The 16,403-nt window shown below is 47.3% G+C and overlaps 2 protein-coding genes across 2 annotated transcripts in view; one reads left to right on the plus strand and one right to left on the minus strand.

Annotated features, from left to right (window-relative positions):
* The window catches only part of LOC311115610 (uncharacterized protein), a gene marked incomplete at both ends in the record, with an annotated part of 4,068 nt that extends 1,528 nt beyond the window's left edge, over window positions 1-2,540 (minus strand). The window contains 5 exons of the mRNA XM_084190770.1: window positions 181-254; window positions 306-1,271; window positions 1,490-1,673; window positions 1,971-2,075; window positions 2,268-2,540. Coding sequence (XP_084046896.1) covers window positions 181-254; window positions 306-1,271; window positions 1,490-1,673; window positions 1,971-2,075; window positions 2,268-2,540 — 1,602 coding nt within the window. The remainder of the gene's footprint in view (window positions 1-180; window positions 255-305; window positions 1,272-1,489; window positions 1,674-1,970; window positions 2,076-2,267) is intronic.
* The window catches only part of LOC311115607 (E3 ubiquitin-protein ligase SMURF1-like), a 98,321-nt gene extending 92,758 nt beyond the window's left edge, over window positions 1-5,563 (plus strand). The window contains exon 17 of the mRNA XM_084190767.1: window positions 5,031-5,563. Coding sequence (XP_084046893.1) covers window positions 5,031-5,130 — 100 coding nt within the window. The 3' untranslated portion in view covers window positions 5,131-5,563. The remainder of the gene's footprint in view (window positions 1-5,030) is intronic.
* Window positions 5,564-16,403: the final 10,840 nt, after the last annotated feature.

Here is a 16,403-nt window from a genome sequence, read left to right on the forward strand (position 1 = left end):
ACCTGCTGCTGAGAGTATGACATGCCATACAGCATCAGATCCATGGTCTACACCTGCTGAGAGTATGACATGCCATACAGCATCAGATCCATGGTCTACACCTGCTGCTGAGAGTATGACATGCCATACAGCATCAGATCCATGGTCTACACCTGCTGCTGAGATTATGACATGCCATACAGCATCAGATCCATGGTCTCCACCTGCTGCTGAGAGTATGACATGCCATACAGCATCAGATCCATGGTCTACACCTGCTGCTGAGAGTATGACATGCCATACAGCATCAGATCCATGGTCTCCACCTGCTGCTGAGAGTATGACATGCCATACAGCATCAGATCCATGGTCTACACCTGCTGCTGAGAGTATGACATGCCATACAGCATCAGATCCATGGTCTACACCTGCTGCTGAGAGTATGACATGCCATACAGCATCAGATCCATGGTCTACACCTGCTGCTGAGAGTATGACATGCCATACAGCATCAGATCCATGGTCTACACCTGCTGCTGAGAGTATGACATGCCATACAGCATCAGATCCATGGTCTACACCTGCTGAGAGTATGACATGCCATACAGCATCAGATCCATGGTCTACACCTGCTGCTGAGAGTATGACATGCCATACAGCATCAGATCCATGGTCTACACCTGCTGCTGAGAGTATGACATGCCATACAGCATCAGATCCATGGTCTACACCTGCTGCTGAGAGTATGACATGCCATACAGCATCAGATCCATGGTCTACACCTGCTGCTGAGAGTATGACATGCCATACAGCATCAGATCCATGGTCTACACCTGCTGAGAGTATGACATGCCATACAGCATCAGATCCATGGTCTACACCTGCTGCTGAGAGTATGACATGCCATACAGCATCAGATCCATGGTCTACACCTGCTGCTGAGAGTATGACATGCCATACAGCATCAGATCCATGGTCTACACCTGCTGCTGAGAGTATGACATGCCATACAGCATCAGATCCATGGTCTACACCTGCTGCTGAGAGTATGACATGCCATACAGCATCAGATCCATGGTCTACACCTGCTGCTGAGAGTATGACATGCCATACAGCATCAGATCCATGGTCTACACCTGCTGCTGAGAGTATGACATGCCATACAGCATCAGATCCATGGTCTACACCTGCTGAGAGTATGACATGCCATACAGCATCAGATCCATGGTCTACACCTGCTGCTGAGAGTATGACATGCCATACAGCATCAGATCCATGGTCTCCACCTGCTGCTGAGAGTATGACATGCCATACAGCATCAGATCCATGGTCTACACCTGCTGCTGAGAGTATGACATGCCATACAGCATCAGATCCATGGTCTACACCTGCTGCTGAGAGTATGACATGCCATACAGCATCAGATCCATGGTCTCCACCTGCTGCTGAGAGTATGACATGCCATACAGCATCAGATCCATGGTCTACACCTGCTGAGAGTATGACATGCCATACAGCATCAGATCCATGGTCTCCACCTGCTGCTGAGAGTATGACATGCCATACAGCATCAGATCCATGGTCTCCACCTGCTGCTGAGAGTATGACATGCCATACAGCATCAGATCCATGGTCTCCACCTGCTGAGAGTATGACATGCCATACAGCATCAGATCCATGGTCTCCACCTGCTGCTGAGAGTATGACATGCCATACAGCATCAGATCCATGGTCTACACCTGCTGCTGAGAGTATGACATGCCATACAGCATCAGATCCATGGTCTACACCTGCTGAGAGTATGACATGCCATACAGCATCAGATCCATGGTCTACACCTGCTGCTGAGAGTATGACATGCCATACAGCATCAGATCCATGGTCTCCACCTGCTGCTGAGAGTATGACATGCCATACAGCATCAGATCCATGGTCTACACCTGCTGCTGAGAGTATGACATGCCATACAGCATCAGATCCATGGTCTCCACCTGCTGCTGAGAGTATGACATGCCATACAGCATCAGATCCATGGTCTCCACCTGCTGAGAGTATGACATGCCATACAGCATCAGATCCATGGTCTCCACCTGCTGCTGAGAGTATGACATGCCATACAGCATCAGATCCATGGTCTACACCTGCTGAGAGTATGACATGCCATACAGCATCAGATCCATGGTCTCCACCTGCTGCTGAGAGTATGACATGCCATACAGCATCAGATCCATGGTCTACACCTGCTGAGAGTATGACATGCCATACAGCATCAGATCCATGGTCTCCACCTGCTGCTGAGAGTATGACATGCCATACAGCATCAGATCCATGGTCTCCACCTGCTGCTGAGAGTATGACATGCCATACAGCATCAGATCCATGGTCTCCACCTGCTGCTGAGAGTATGACATGCCATACAGCATCAGATCCATGGTCTCCACCTGCTGCTGAGAGTATGACATGCCATACAGCATCAGATCCATGGTCTCCACCTGCTGCTGAGAGTATGACATGCCATACAGCATCAGATCCATGGTCTCCACCTGCTGAGAGTATGACATGCCATACAGCATCAGATCCATGGTCTACACCTGCTGAGAGTATGACATGCCATACAGCATCAGATCCATGGTCTACACCTGCTGCTGAGAGTATGACATGCCATACAGCATCAGATCCATGGTCTACACCTGCTGCTGAGAGTATGACATGCCATACAGCATCAGATCCATGGTCTACACCTGCTGAGACAGAGGGCCGCTGTTTTGCTCGCTCGCATGCTTTATCTGAACTTGATGCATCTTTCTGTCTGCTTTTTGTTGTTACATTTTGACAGCGAGGAAATATCATCAGTTTGAAGTGCGGCCCTCCAGACCTCGATGAAAAAAACAGATGTGGCCAGCGGGGCAAAATGAGTTTGACGCCCCTGCTTTAACATGTAGCTCTGACCATATGGATATACAGTGTCTTCAGAAAGTATTCAGACCCCTTGACTTATTCCACATGTTGTTGTGTTTCAGCCTGAATTCAAATTGGATTCAATAGATTTTTTCTCTCACCCTTCTACACACAATACCCCATTCAAATGTATTGAAAATGAAATACAGAAATATCTCATTTTACATAAGTATTCACACCCGGGAGACCCATGGGGCGGCGCACAATTGGCCCAGCGTCGTCCAGGGTAGGGGAGGGAATGGCCGGCAGGGATGTAGCTCAGTTGGTAGAGCATGGCGTTTGCAACGCCAGGGTTGTGGGTTCGATTCCCACGGGGGGCCAGTATGAAAAATAAATAAAAATAATGTATGCACTAACTAACTGTAAGTCACTCTGGATAAGAGCGTCTGCTAAATGACTAAAATGTAAATGTAAAAATGTAAATACATGTTAGAATCACCTTTGGCAGCGATTACAGCTGTGAGTCTTTCTGGGTCTCTAAGAACTTTGCACATTATTATTTTTATGATTCTTCAAGCTCTGTCAAGTTGGTTGTTGATCATTGCTAGACAACCATTTTCAGGTCTTGCCATAGATTTTCAAGCTGATTTAAGTCAAAACTGTAACTAGGCCACTCAGGAACATTCACTGTCTTCTTGGTAAGAAACTCCAGTGTAGATTTGGCCTTGTGTTTTAGGTTATTGTCCTGCTGAAAGGTGAATTTGTCTCCCGGTGTCTGTTGGGAAGCAGATTGAACCAGGTTTTCCTCTAGGAATTTGCCTGTGCTTAGCTCCATTCCGTTTCTTCTTATCCTGAAAAACTTCCTAGTCCTTGCCGATGACAAGCATACCCATAACATGATGCAGCCACCACCATGCTTGAAAATATGAAGATTGGTGATGTGTTGTGTTGGATTTGCCCCAAAAATAACCCTTTGTATTCAGGACATAAAGTTCATTTCTTTGCCACATTTATTGCAGTATTACTTTAGTGCCTTATTGCAAACAGGATGCATGTTTTGGAATATTTGTGTTCTGTACAGGCTTCCTTCTTTTCACTCTGTCATTTAGGTTAGTATTGTGGAGTAACTACAATGTTGTTGATCCATCCTCATTTTTCTCCTATCACAGCCATTAATCTCTAACTGTTTTAAAGTCACCATTGGCCTCATGTTGAAATCCCTGAGCGGTTTCCTTCCTCTCCGGCAACTGAGTTAGGAAGGACGCCTGTATCTTTGAAGTGACTGGGTGTATTGATACACCTTCCAAAGTGTAATTATTAACTTCACCATGCTCAAAGGGATATTCAATGTCTGCTTTTTTTATATTTAACCATCTAGGTGCCCTTCTTTGCGGGGCATTGGAAAACCTCCCTGGTCTTTGTGGTTGAATCTGTGTTTGAAATTCAATGCTCGACTGAGGGACCTTACAGATAATTGTATGTGTGGGGTACAGAGATGAGGTAGTCATTCAAAAATCCTGTTAAACACTATTATTGCACACAGAGTGAGTCCATGCAACTTATTATGTGACTTGTTAAGCACATTTTTACTCCTGAATTTATTTAGGCTTGCCATAACAAAGGGGGTTTAATACTTATTGTCTCAAGACATTTCAGCTTCTCATTTTTTATTGATTTGTACACATTTCTAAAAACATAATTCCACTTTGACATTCTGGGGTATTGTGTGTAGGTCAGTGACACAACATCTAAATGTAATCCATTTTAAATTCAGACTGTAACAACAAAATGTGGAAAAGGTCAAGGGGTGTGAGTACTTTCTGAAGGCACTGTTGATCACTGTCTGAATATTAATCTCTCTCTCTCTCTCTCTCTATCTCTCTCTATCTCTCTCTCTGTGTCTCTCTCTCTCTCTGTGTCTCTCTCTCTCTGTGTCTCTCTCTCTCTCTCTCTCTCTCTCTGTGTCTCTCTCTCTCTCTCTCTCTCTCTCTGTGTCTCTCTCTCTCTCTCTGTGTCTCTCTCTCTCTCTCTCTCTCTCTCTCTCTCTGTGTCTCTCTCTCTCTGTGTCTCTCTCCCCCCTCACTCCTCTCTCTCTCCTCTCTCCCCCCTCTCTCTCTCCTCTCTCTCCTCTCTCTCTCCTTCTTCTCCTTTAGTTTTAACAGAATAGATATCCCTCCCTACGAGTCGTACGAGAAACTTTATGAGAAACTGCTGACGGCCGTGGAGGAAACTTGTGGCTTCGCTGTGGAGTGATATACACACACACGTCACCCTGCAATAACCCCGCCCCTACAGAACTACTATTGACCAATCACAGGACAATACCACCTAGCCCCTCCCATCCCGACCAGACTGATCTCCAGGGAAACTGTCGTCATGGGTCACAGCCGGGTTTGTCACCATGGTTGCATGATCCGGGGATGTCATGAGCTCCAGTATTTGAGAGTTTTTTCAGATGTTTTGAAGAAACATTTTTATCCTTCAGTTTTATCGAGCTATGATGTCAGTCTACAGAACAACCAATGACTTTGATTCTGTCTCCAATCACACGCAGTCTCTGTACAGAATAAGCCAATCAGAGACGATCTGAGCTGAAATCCTCCAATCAGAAAGCAGATTGATTGATTAGTGTTCATGCTTCATGTTTAACCACTGTTGTGTGTGTGTGTGTGTTGGTGCGTGTGCGTGTGTGTGTGTGTGTGTGCGTGTGTTGGTGCGTGCGTGCGTGTGTGTGTGTGTGTGTTGGTGCGTGCGTGTGTGTGTGTGTGTGTGTGTGGGTGCCACCTGCTCCTCTGTATAATGGTATTGAGCCTGTCTGTCTCTGATTATTATGTTATTTATTTACTGTGATGATGATGACCTGCTGCTACACTCTACACACTAACCCCTTATTAACCCTACCCCTAGGTTAACCCTCTCCTCTCCTCAGACCCCTTATTAACCCTACCCCTAGGTTAACCCTCTCCCCTCCTCTCCTCTCCTCAGACCCCTTATTAACCCTACCCCTAGGTTAACCCTCTCCTCTCCTCTCCTCAGACCCCTTATTAACCCTACCCCTAGGTTAACCCTCTCCTCTCCTCTCCTCAGACCCCTTATTAACCCTACCCCTAGGTTAACCCTCTCCCCTCCTCTCCTCTCCTCAGACCCCTTATTAACCCTACCCCTAGGTTAACCCTCTCCTCTCCTCTCCTCTCCTCAGACCCCTTATTAACCCTACCCCTAGGTTAACCCTCTCCTCTCCTCTCCTCAGACCCCTTATTAACCCTACCCCTAGGTTAACCCTCTCCCCTCCTCTCCTCTCCTCAGACCCCTTATTAACCCTACCCCTAGGTTAACCCTCTCCTCTCCTCAGACCCCTTATTAACCCTACCCCTAGGTTAACCCTCTCCTCTCCTCTCCTCAGACCCCTTATTAACCCTACCCCTAGGTTAACCCTCTCCTCTCCTCAGACCCCTTATTAACCCTACCCCTAGGTTAACCCTCTCCTCTCCTCTCCTCTCCTCAGACCCCTTATTAACCCTACCCCTAGGTTAACCCTCTCCTCTCCTCTCCTCTCCTCAGACCCCTTATTAACCCTACCCCTAGGTTAACCCTCTCCTCTCCTCTTCTCAGACCCCTTATTAACCCTACCCCTAGGTTAACCCTCTCCTCTCCTCTCCTCTCCTCAGACCCCTTATTAACCCTACCCCTAGGTTAACCCTCTCCTCTCCTCTCCTCAGACCCCTTATTAACCCTAACCCTAGGTTAACCCTCTCCTCTCCTCAGACCCCTTATTAACCCTACCCCTAGGTTAACCCTCTCCCCTCCTCTCCTCTTCTCAGACCCCTTATTAACCCTAACCCTAGGTTAACCCTCTCCTCTCCTCTCCTCAGACCCCTTATTAACCCTACCCCTAGGTTAACCCTCTCCTCTCCTCTCCTCTCCTCAGACCCCTTATTAACCCTACCCCTAGGTTAACCCTCTCCTCTCCTCTTCTCAGACCCCTTATTAACCCTACCCCTAGGTTAACCCTCTCCTCTCCTCTCCTCAGACCCCTTATTAACCCTACCCCTAGGTTAACCCTCTCCTCTCCTCTCCTCTCCTCAGACCCCTTATTAACCCTACCCCTAGGTTAACCCTCTCCTCTCCTCTCCTCTCCTCAGACCCCTTATTAACCCTACCCCTAGGTTAACCCTCTCCTCTCCTCTCCTCTCCTCTCCTCAGACCCCTTATTAACCCTACCCCTAGGTTAACCCTCTCCTCTCCTCTCCTCAGACTCCTTATTAACCCTACCCCTAGGTTAACCCTCTCCTCTCCTCTCCTCTCCTCAGACCCCTTATTAACCCTACCCCTAGGTTAACCCTCTCCTCTCCTCTCCTCTTCTCAGACCCCTTATTAACCCTACCCCTAGGTTAACCCTCTCCTCTCCTCTCCTCAGACCCCTTATTAACCCTACCCCTAGGTTAACCCTCTCCTCTCCTCTCCTCTCCTCAGACCCCTTATTAACCCTACCCCTAGGTTAACCCTCTCCTCTCCTCTCCTCAGACCCCTTATTAACCCTACCCCTAGGTTAACCCTCTCCTCTCCTCTCCTCTTCTCAGACCCCTTATTAACCCTACCCCTAGGTTAACCCTCTCCTCTCCTCTCCTCTCCTCAGACCCCTTATTAACCCTACCCCTAGGTTAACCCTCTCCTCTCCTCTCCTCAGACCCCTTATTAACCCTACCCCTAGGTTAACCCTCTCCTCTCCTCTCCTCTCCTCAGACCCCTTATTAACCCTACCCCTAGGTTAACCCTCTCCTCTCCTCTCCTCAGACCCCTTATTAACCCTAACCCTAGGTTAACCCTCTCCTCTCCTCTTCTCAGACCCCTTATTAACCCTAACCCTAGGTTAACCCTCTCCTCTCCTCTTCTCAGACCCCTTATTAACCCTAACCCTAGGTTAACCCTCTCCTCTCCTCTCCTCAGACCCCTTATTAACCCTAACCCTAGGTTAACCCTCTCCTCTCCTCTTCTCAGACCCCTTATTAACCCTACCCCTAGGTTAACCCTCTCCTCTCCTCTCCTCAGACCCCTTATTAACCCTACCCCTAGGTTAACCCTCTCCTCTCCTCTCCTCAGACCCCTTATTAACCCTACCCCTAGGTTAACCCTCTCCTCTCCTCTCCTCTTCTCAGACCCCTTATTAACCCTACCCCTAGGTTAACCCTCTCCTCTCCTCAGACCCCTTATTAACCCTACCCCTAGGTTAACCCTCTCCTCTCCTCTCCTCAGACCCCTTATTAACCCTACCCCTAGGTTAACCCTCTCCTCTCCTCAGACCCCTTATTAACCCTACCCCTAGGTTAACCCTCTCCTCTCCTCTCCTCTTCTCAGACCCCTTATTAACCCTACCCCTAGGTTAACCCTCTCCTCTCCTCTCCTCTTCTCAGACCCCTTATTAACCCTACCCCTAGGTTAACCCTCTCCTCTCCTCTCCTCAGACCCCTTATTAACCCTACCCCTAGGTTAACCCTCTCCTCTCCTCTCCTCAGACCCCTTATTAACCCTAACCCTAGGTTAACCCTCTCCTCTCCTCTCCTCTTCTCAGACCCCTTATTAACCCTACCCCTAGGTTAACCCTCTCCTCTCCTCTTCTCAGACCCCTTATTAACCCTACCCCTAGGTTAACCCTCTCCTCTCCTCTCCTCAGACCCCTTATTAACCCTACCCCTAGGTTAACCCTCTCCTCTCCTCTCCTCAGACCCCTTATTAACCCTACCCCTAGGTTAACCCTCTCCTCTCCTCTCCTCAGACCCCTTATTAACCCTACCCCTAGGTTAACCCTCTCCTCTCCTCTCCTCTTCTCAGACCCCTTATTAACCCTACCCCTAGGTTAACCCTCTCCTCTCCTCTTTCCTCTTCTCTCCTCTTTCCTCTCCTCCTCTCTCATCCTTGTTAGGGTTCATCTTGGTCTGACAAACAGACTGGCTCTAAGCTCCACACTAATCTAACCTGTCTTACTCCCCAGCCTGTCTGAAATATGCAATAAACCCCCAAACTTCACTGCTCTCTCCATCTCTCCAAACTTCACATCTCTCTCTACATCTGTGTCCATCCCTCCCTCTCTCTCTCTCTCTCTCTCTCTCTCTCTCTCTCTCTCTCTCTCTCTCTCTCTCTCTGTCTCTCTCTCTCCGTCTCTCTCTGTCTCTCTCTCTCTCTGTCTCTCTCTGTCTCTGTCTCTCTCTCTCTCTCTCTCTCTCTCTCTCTCTCTCTCTTGAACAGACAGAAGGTTGGGGAATAGTTACTATGGTTACTTTTCTGTTTATGTTTCTCCCTGAATTAGTGAATCCCTACCATCATTAAACCTCCATAGAAACGAATGAAATCAAACTAAATGTTGATTTAAATGTTGAAGGTCAAGGGTGATGAAGACTGGACATTGGTGGAACGTAACAGAGGACTGCACTCTGACCTGAGACCTGATGCCTCGGCTTTATAGGCTTTAGCTCAGTGGGCTACAGGACAGCGGCTCCCAGCACTGCAGTATGAGCGTGTTGGTAACAGTGGGGAGGTTGTTCATTGTGTAAAGATGGAAGCAGAGTATTGTAACTTCCTGGCTACTAAACATTCATGACTAAATACAGTGTAAATAAGATTCTATTAAATAAACTAAATTGAAAATAAAGTCCCACCATGTCTTTATTCTGGAGAAGGAATAACTGGTGCATCATATAATGGAGGATTCAAGAGAAAATACACATAGACGTAGACCGAGCCACATTCTCCATAAGGGGCCGTTATTAATACACATAGACGTAGACCTAGCCACATTCTCCATAAGGGGCCGTTATTAATACACATAGACGTAGACCTAGACACATTCTCCATAAGGGGACGTAGACCGAGCCACATTCTCCATAAGGGGCCGTTATTAATACACATAGACGTAGACCTAGCCACATTCTCCATAAGGGGCCGTTATTAATACACATAGACGTAGACCGAGCCACATTCTCCATAAGGGGACGTAGACCTAGTCACATTCTCCATAAGGGGCCGTTATTAATACACATAGACGTAGACCTAGCCACATTCTCCATAAGGGGACGTAGACCTAGTCACATTCTCCATAAGGGGACGTAGACCGAGCCACATTCTCCATAAGGGGCCGTTATTAATACACATAGACGTAGACCGAGCCACATTCTCCATAAGGGGACGTAGACCTAGTCACATTCTCCATAAGGGGACGATATTAATACACATAGACGTAGACCGACCCACATTCTCCATAAGGGGCCGTTATTAATACACATAGACGTAGACCGAGCCACATTCTCCATAAGGAGACGTTATTAATACACATAGACGTAGACCTAGCCACATTCTCCATAAGGGGACGTAGACCGAGCCACATTCTCCATAAGGGGCCGTTATTAATACACATAGACGTAGACCGAGCCACATTCTCCATAAGGGGCCGTTATTAATACACATAGACGTAGACCGAGCCACATTCTCCATAAGGGGACGTAGACCTAGTCACATTCTCCATAAGGGGACGTTATTAATACACATAGACGTAGACCGAGCCACATTCTCCATAAGGGGCCGTTATTAATACACATAGACGTAGACCGAGCCACATTCTCCATAAGGGGCCGTTATTAATACACATAGACGTAGACCGAGCCACATTCTCCATAAGGGGACGTTATTAATACACATAGACGTAGACCTAGCCACATTCTCCATAAGGGGCCGTTATTAATACACATAGACGTAGACCGAGCCACATTCTCCATAAGGGGCCGTTATTAATACACATAGACGTAGACCGAGCCACATTCTCCATAAGGGGACGTAGACCCAGCCACATTCTCCATAAGGGGCCGTTATTAATACACATAGACGTAGACCGAGCCACATTCTCCATAAGGGGACGTAGACCTAGCCACATTCTCCATAAGGGGCCGTTATTAATACACATAGACGTAGACCTAGACACATTCTCCATAAGGGGACGTTATTAATACACATAGACGTAGACCGAGCCACATTCTCCATAAGGGGCCGTTATTAATACACATAGACGTAGACCGAGCCACATTCTCCATAAGGGGCCGTTATTAATACACATAGACGTAGACCGAGCCACATTCTCCATAAGGGGACGTAGACCTAGCCACATTCTCCATAAGGGGCCGTTATTAATACACATAGACGTAGACCGAGCCACATTCTCCATAAGGGGCCGTTATTAATACACATAGACGTAGACCTAGCCACATTCTCCATAAGGGGACGTAGACCTAGCCACATTCTCCATAAGGGGACGTAGACCGAGCCACATTCTCCATAAGGGGCCGTTATTAATACACATAGACGTAGACCGAGCCACATTCTCCATAAGGGGACGTAGACCTAGCCACATTCTCCATAAGGGGCCGTTATTAATACACATAGACGTAGACCGAGCCACATTCTCCATAAGGGGCCGTTATTAATACACATAGACGTAGACCGAGCCACATTCTCCATAAGGGGCCGTTATTAATACACATAGACGTAGACCTAGCCACATTCTCCATAAGGGGACATAGACCTAGCCATATTCTCCATAAGGGGCCGTTATTAATACACATAGACGTAGACCTAGCCACATTCTCCATAAGGGGACGTAGACCTAGCCACATTCTCCATAAGGGGACGTAGACCGAGCCACATTCTCCATAAGGGGCCGTTATTAATACACATAGACGTAGACCGAGCCACATTCTCCATAAGGGGACGTAGACCTAGCCACATTCTCCATAAGGGGACGTAGACCTAGCCACATTCTCCATAAGGGGACGTAGACCTAGCCACATTCTCCATAAGGGGACGTTATTAATACACATAGACGTAGACCGAGCCACATTCTCCATAAGGGGCCGTTATTAATACACATAGATGTAGACCGAGCCACATTCTCCATAAGGGGCCGTTATTAATACACATAGACGTAGACCTAGCCACATTCTCCATAAGGGGCCGTTATTAATACACATAGACGTAGACCGAGCCACATTCTCCATAAGGGGACGTAGACCGAGCCACATTCTCCATAAGGGGCCGTTATTAATACACATAGATGTAGACCGAGCCACATTCTCCATAAGGGGACGTAGATCGAGCCACATTCTCCATAAGGGGCCGTTATTAATACACATAGATGTAGACCGAGCCACATTCTCCATAAGGGGACGTAGACCGAGCCACATTCTCCATAAGGGGCCGTTATTAATACACATAGATGTAGACCGAGCCACATTCTCCATAAGGGGCCGTTATTAATACACATAGACGTAGACCTAGCCACATTCTCCATAAGGGGCCGTTATTAATACACATAGACGTAGACCTAGCCACATTCTCCATAAGGGGCCGTTATTAATACACATAGACGTAGACCGAGCCACATTCTCCATAAGGGGCCGTTATTAATACACATAGACGTAGACCGAGCCACATTCTCCATAAGGGGCCGTTATTAATACACATAGACGTAGACCTAGCCACATTCTCCATAAGGGGACGTAGACCCAGCCACATTCTCCATAAGGGGACGTAGACCGAGCCACATTCTCCATAAGGGGCCGTTATTAATACACATAGATGTAGACCTAGCCACATTCTCCATAAGGGGCCGTTATTAATACACATAGATGTAGACCTAGCCACATTCTCCATAAGGGGACGTAGACCCAGCCACATTCTCCATAAGGGGACGTAGACCGAGCCACATTCTCCATAAGGGGCCGTTATTAATACACATAGACGTAGACCGAGCCACATTCTCCATAAGGGGACGTAGACCTAGCCACATTCTCCATAAGGGGACGTAGACCGAGCCACATTCTCCATAAGGGGACGTAGACCGAGCCACATTCTCCATAAGGGGACGTAGACCCAGCCACATTCTCCATAAGGGGACGTAGACCGAGCCACATTCTCCATAAGGGGCCGTTATTAATACACATAGACGTAGACCTAGCCACATTCTCCATAAGGGGACGTAGACCCAGCCACATTCTCCATAAGGGGACGTAGACCGAGCCACATTCTCCATAAGGGGACGTAGACCTCGCCACATTCTCCATAAGGGGCCGTTATTAATACACATAGACGTAGACCTCGCCACATTCTCCATAAGGGGCCGTTATTAATACACATAGACGTAGACCTAGTCACATTCTCCATAAGGGGACGTAGACCGAGCCACATTCTCCATAAGGGGCCGTTATTAATACACATAGACGTAGACCGAGCCACATTCTCCATAAGGGGCCGTTATTAATACACATAGACGTAGACCTAGACACATTCTCCATAAGGGGACGTTATTAATACACATAGACGTAGACCTAGCCACATTCTCCATAAGGGGCCGTTATTAATACACATAGACGTAGACCTAGCGACATTCTCCATAAGGGGACGTAGACCTAGCCACATTCTCCATAAGGGGACGTAGACCGAGCCACATTCTCCATAAGGGGCCGTTATTAATACACATAGACGTAGACCTAGCCACATTCTCCATAAGGGGACGTAGTCCTAGCCACATTCTCCATAAGGGGACGTAGACCGAGCCACATTCTCCATAAGGGGACGTTATTAATACACATAGACGTAGACCGAGCCACATTCTCCATAAGGGGCCGTTATTAATACACATAGACGTAGACCTAGCCACATTCTCCATAAGGGGCCGTTATTAATACACATAGACGTAGACCGAGCCACATTCTCCATAAGGGGACGTAGACCTAGCCACATTCTCCATAAGGGGCCGTTATTAATACACATAGACGTAGACCGAGCCACATTCTCCATAAGGGGCCGTTATTAATACACATAGACGTAGACCGAGCCACATTCTCCATAAGGGGACGTTATTAATACACATAGACGTAGACCTAGCCACATTCTCCATAAGGGGACGTAGACCGAGCCACATTCTCCATAAGGGGCCGTTATTAATACACATAGACGTAGACCTAGCCACATTCTCCATAAGGGGACGTAGACCGAGCCACATTCTCCATAAGGGGACGTAGACCGAGCCACATTCTCCATAAGGGGCCGTTATTAATACACATAGACGTAGACCGAGCCACATTCTCCATAAGGGGCCGTTATTAATACACATAGACGTAGACCTAGCCACATTCTCCATAAGGGGACGTAGACCTAGCCACATTCTCCATAAGGGGCGTTATTAATACACATAGACGTAGACCGAGCCACATTCTCCATAATGGGCCGTTATTAATACACATAGACGTAGACCGAGCCACATTCTCCATAAGGGGCCGTTATTAATACACATAGACGTAGACCTAGCCACATTCTCCATAAGGGGACGTTATTAATACACAAAGACGTAGACATAGCCACATTCTCCATAAGGGGCCGTTATTAATACACATAGACGTAGACCTATCCACATTCTCCATAAGGGGCCGTTATTAATACACATAGACGTAGACCTAGCCACATTCTCCATAAGGGGCCGTTATTAATACACATAGACGTAGACCTAGCCACATTCTCCATAAGGGGCCGTTATTAATACACATAGACGTAGACCGAGCCACATTCTCCATAAGGGGCCGTTATTAATACACATAGACGTAGACCGAGCCACATTCTCCATAAGGGGCCGTTATTAATACACATAGACGTAGACCGAGCCACATTCTCCATAAGGGGACGTAGACCTAGCCACATTCTCCATAAGGGGCCGTTATTAATACACATAGACGTAGACCTAGCCACATTCTCCATAAGGGGCCGTTATTAATACACATAGACGTAGACCGAGCCACATTCTCCATAAGGGGCCGTTATTAATACACATAGACGTAGACCGAGCCACATTCTCCATAAGGGGCCGTTATTAATACACATAGACGTAGACCTAGCCACATTCTCCATAAGGGGACGTAGACCTAGCCACATTCTCCATAAGGGGCCGTTATTAATACACATAGACGTAGACCTAGCCACATTCTCCATAAGGGGACGTAGACCTAGCCACATTCTCCATAAGGGGCCGTTATTAATACACATAGACGTAGACCGAGCCACATTCTCCATAAGGGGCCGTTATTAATACACATAGACGTAGACCTAGCCACATTCTCCATAAGGGGACGTAGACCTAGCCACATTCTCCATAAGGGGGCGTTATTAATACACATAGACGTAGACCGAGCCACATTCTCCATAAGGGGACGTAGACCGAGCCACATTCTCCATAAGGGGCCGTTATTAATACACATAGACGTAGACCTAGCCACATTCTCCATAAGGGGGCGTTATTAATACACATAGACGTAGACCGAGCCACATTCTCCATAAGGGGACGTAGACCGAGCCACATTCTCCATAAGGAGCCGTTATTAATACACATAGACGTAGACCTAGCCACATTCTCCATAAGGGGCCGTTATTAATACACATAGACGTAGACCTAGCCACATTCTCCATAAGGGGACGTTATTAATACACATAGATGTAGACCGAGCCACATTCTCCATAAGGGGCCGTTATTAATACACATAGACGTAGACCTAGCCACATTCTCCATAAGGGGACGTTATTAATACACATAGACGTAGACCTAGCGACATTCTCCATAAGGGGCCGTTATTAATACACATAGACGTAGACCTAGCCACATTCTCCATAAGGGGACGTTATTAATACACATAGACGTAGACCTAGCGACATTCTCCATAAGGGGCCGTTATTAATACACATAGACGTAGACCTAGCCACATTCTCCATAAGGGGCCGTTATTAATACACATAGACGTAGACCGAGCCACATTCTCCATAAGGGGACGTAGACCTAGCCACATTCTCCATAAGGGGCCGTTATTAATACACATAGACGTAGACCAAGCCACATTCTCCATAAGGGGCCGTTATTAATACACATAGACGTAGACCGAGCCACATTCTCCATAAGGGGACGTTATTAATACACATAGACGTAGACCTAGCCACATTCTCCATAAGGGGACGTAGACCGAGCCACATTCTCCATAAGGGGCCGTTATTAATACACATAGACGTAGACCTAGCCACATTCTCCATAAGGGGACGTAGACCGAGCCACATTCTCCATAAGGGGACGTAGACCGAGCCACATTCTCCATAAGGGGCCGTTATTAATACACATAGACGTAGACCGAGCCACATTCTCCATAAGGGGCCGTTATTAATACACATAGACGTAGACCTAGCCACATTCTCCATAAGGGGCCGTTATTAATACACATAGACGTAGACCTAGCCACATTCTCCATAAGGGGCCGTTATTAATACACATAGACGTAGACCGAGCCACATTCTCCATAAGGGGACGTAGACCTAGCCACATTCTCCATAAGGGGCGTTATTAATACACATAGACGTAGACCGAGCCACATTCTCCATAATGGGCCGTTATTAATACACATAGACGTAGACCGAGCCACATTCTCCATAAGGGGCCGTTATTAATACACATA

The sequence above is a fragment of the Coregonus lavaretus genome, assembly GCF_964263955.1.
Source record: "Coregonus lavaretus genome assembly, contig: HAP1_SCAFFOLD_145, whole genome shotgun sequence".
NCBI classification, from domain to species: Eukaryota; Metazoa; Chordata; class Actinopteri; order Salmoniformes; family Salmonidae; genus Coregonus; species Coregonus lavaretus.